Here is a 3,588-nt window from a genome sequence, read left to right as displayed (position 1 = left end):
AGCTCTGGAATGTTGTGATCAATGGCTGGAATACCAGAAATCTAGATAGGTAGAAACTTAGAGCCACCTGATTCTGAAATTCACTGGAACAGTCAAATGCTAGAATCTTCGATGCCAAGAGCTGCAGAACAGTAGTCACATTGAGTTCTAGAATCTCGGATGTACAGAAACCTTGGAACCACCAGCTTCTGGAGACCTAGAAACCCAGAATTGTAGAACTCAAGTCCCTGTAAAACCTTCGTCATCAAGTAGTCATAGTAATCTAGAACCAGAGGACCAGAGATGTGGGTTGAGTTCTAGAAAATTGGACATTGAACTCTGGGGGAGGGGGTATCTTAGAAATCTAGAACATAGAACCTTAGAAAAATGGGTTTTTACCACATTCTAGAACCTCTGGTGTACAGCACCCTAACCTCACACTGATCACACTCTAGCAGTGGTTCTCAACCTTCCTAAGGCCGCGACCCTTTCATACAGTTCCTCATGTTGTGGTGACCCCCAACCATACAATTATTTTCATGGCTACTTCATCACTGTAATGCTACTGTTATGAATCGTCATGTAAATATCTGATATGCAGGATGTATTCTCATTGTTCGCGACCCACAGGTTGAGAACAGCTGCAGAGCAATGGTTCTCAACCAAGAACAGTTCTGCCCGCCCCCTCCCCCCAGGGAGGTTGGGAGACACTTTGTTTATCACACAGGGATGGTGCAACCGTTAATCTAGTGGGGAGGAGTCGGGGTGCTGCTAAACCTCCTGTGATACACCGCACAGCCCCCCACAACAAGAAACTAGCCAGCCCCAAATGTTCATAGTGCCGAAGGCTGAGAAACCCTGCCCTCGAGTGTTCAAAGTCTAGAATCACAAGATGTTAGATCCTGCTACATTCCAGAATTTTACAAGTCTAAGGTAATGGATATTTATACATTGTTTGAACCTTGAATGCCTAGAGCCACAGCATTTTGTCTGCACACACACACACACACACACCCCGGTTTACTCTCGTCTCTCCATAGTTGGAGAAACTTGCTCAAAATGGGGCCAGCCATGGAAGGGCCAGCCAGTTTCCTGCCCCCACGGCAAGAGTAGAGACTCTTTTGAGACTGGTGGTTGGGGTCAAACTCAACCCTTCCAGGTGACCTCTCTTCCCTCGCCCTCCCACCTCCTTATCCTCTGTCCTCCTCTCAGACTGCAAGTTTAACTGCCACAAACGCTGCGCCACCCGCGTCCCCAACGACTGCCTGGGAGAGGCGCTCATCAATGGAGGTAAGAGGCTGTGGGCTGAGCCAGCGGGAGCTGGGGGCCCGGCTGGGTGGAGGTCCCTCTGACGCCCTGTCCCCCCCAGATGTGCCGATGGAGGAGGCCACCGATTTCAGCGAGGCTGACAAGAGCGCCCTGATGGATGAGTCCGACGACTCCGGGATCATCCCAGGCTCCCACTCGGAAAATGCCCTCCACGCCAGTGAGGAGGAGGAGGCCGAGGGAGGCAAGGCCCAGAGGTACCCGGGGCACCCCACTGGGATGCCCTTCCCCGTCCCTACAATGGGTTACCCTCACCCCCTACTTGAACATGACCCAGGTTCCTGAGGCAAATCTTCTCAAGGACCCACACTTCATTTTCCAACTGAACACTTTTTCCTGGTTTACATTTAAAAAAAATATTACTTACTTTTAAAAAATATATCTTTATTGATTTCAGAGAGGAAGGGAGAGGGAGAGAGAGATAGAAACATCAATGATGCGAGAGAATCATCGATCGGCTGCCTCCCTCACACCCCACACTGGGGATCCAGCCCACAACCGGAGCATGCGCCCTGACTGGGAATCTAACCATGACCTCCTGGTTCATAGGTCGACGCTCCACCACTGGGCCACGCTGGCTGGGCCTGACTTACATTTTTAAAAAGTTTTCATGGAAGCATGTTTTTTGTTAAAAAATATATTTTATTGATTTTTTACAGAGAGGAAGGGAGAGGGAGAGAGAGTTGGAAACATCGATGAGAGAGAAATATCGATCAGCTGCCTCCTGCACACCCCCTCCTGGGGATGTGCCCACAACCAAGGTACATACCCAGAGAGAGATAGAAACATTCAATGATGAGAGGGAACCATGACCGGCTGCCTCTTGCACGCCCTCGACTGGGGATGGAGCCCCCAACTCGGGCATGTGCCCCTGACCGGAATCGAACCCGGGACCCCTGAGTCCGCAGGCCAACGCTCTATCCACTGAGCCAAACTGGCCAGGGCGGAAGCATGTTTTAATTTACGTTATATTTGTTTGGAACTGGTGACACAGCCATTGAAATCCTCCCACTCCCTGCCTCCCGGCTGCCCCGCTCCTCCCCCTGGAGGTGCCAGTGGGGTAGTTTCTGGTGGGCCCTTCCGGAAACAATCCGTATTACAAACTGGCAGCGCAGTGTGAGGAAGAACATGAACTCTGCAGCCAGACTGCTGTGAGGCCTTGGGCAAGAGATTAACCTCTCTGAGCCTCAGTGTCCGCATCAGAGAGGATGAGTCCCTTGCCCAGGGACACACACCTGGCTGCCAGACCCCTGGGCTCAGTAGTAATTAGCACTTCAAGGCCCACCGTGTGCCAAGCACTGTGCTCAGCTCCTTAGGAAGGTTTTCACTCCTCAGCACCCCTTTGGGTGGAGACATTAAGGCATGAAGAGCTGGGTAATGTACCAGGCAGCCTGCTTATTTGGGAATGCAGACTTTCAGTGAGAGCCTCCTTCCTCATATGGGAAATCTACAAAACAGGGGGGAAAGTGTGCCCTCCCCCCAAAACCGCGCCCAAGCTGCCCGGAGATGCCCCTTCGGTTATTTTCTTCTTGTAGTAACCTCCCGCCCCTTCTCCTCCCCCCTCAGCTCCCTAGGGTACATCCCCCTGATGAGGGTGGTGCAGTCAGTGCGACACACGACTCGGAAATCCAGCAGCACGCTGCACGAGGGCTGGGTGGTTCATTACAGCAACAAGGACACGCTGGTGAGTGGGCGGGGCAGGGGTAAGAGGGCGGAGCCAGAGCTGGAGGCGGGGCCGGGAGGGTAGGCCGGGCTGTGCTAGAATTAGAGGTGGGACAGGGGCGGGGCAGGAGCCAGGGGGCGTGGCTAAGGCGGAGTTCAGGGGCGGGGTCGACTTAGGGGCGGGGTTTGGCTGGTGGAAGGTAGGATCCCTAGCGACACCCTCACCTCTCAAACCCCTCTCCCTACAGAGGAAGCGGCACTATTGGCGCCTGGACAGCAAGTGCATCACACTCTTCCAGAACAACACGACCAACAGATACTACAAGGTGGGCCAGAATTCAGAGATTATGTACCTACAAGGAGCAAGGAGCTTCGGGCCGGGCATGTGCTAAGCTCCCCGTAATTATGAACTTGTTATCATTATTACATTATATTTAATTTATTGAATTATTTATATTCATCACCACAGGCCCTGTCAACTTCCTTCTCGATCTCCTGTCTCATTCCATTTCTCTCCCATCCAGTCTTTTTAAAATGTATTTGTTATTTTTTTATTTATTGATTTGAGAGAGAGAGAAACATCAGTTTGTTGTTCACTTACTTATGCATTCACTGGATGCT

General features: G+C 51.6%; 1 protein-coding gene across 1 annotated transcript in view; it reads left to right on the top strand.

Annotated features, from left to right (window-relative positions):
• Nucleotides 1–3,588, top strand: part of LOC102753805 (serine/threonine-protein kinase D2) — a 27,912-nt gene that overhangs the window by 3,385 nt on the left and 20,939 nt on the right. Inside the window, exons 3-6 of the mRNA XM_015569312.1 lie at nt 1,147–1,269; nt 1,349–1,502; nt 2,872–2,989; nt 3,216–3,293. Of these exons, the coding sequence (XP_015424798.1) occupies nt 1,147–1,269; nt 1,349–1,502; nt 2,872–2,989; nt 3,216–3,293 (473 nt within the window). The remainder of the gene's footprint in view (nt 1–1,146; nt 1,270–1,348; nt 1,503–2,871; nt 2,990–3,215; nt 3,294–3,588) is intronic.

The sequence above is a fragment of the Myotis davidii genome, unplaced genomic scaffold (genome assembly GCF_000327345.1).
Source record: "Myotis davidii unplaced genomic scaffold, ASM32734v1 scaffold566, whole genome shotgun sequence".
NCBI lineage: Eukaryota > Metazoa > Chordata > Mammalia > Chiroptera > Vespertilionidae > Myotis > Myotis davidii.
Note: the sequence above shows the minus strand (reverse complement) of the source record. Positions and strands in the feature narration are given on the sequence as shown.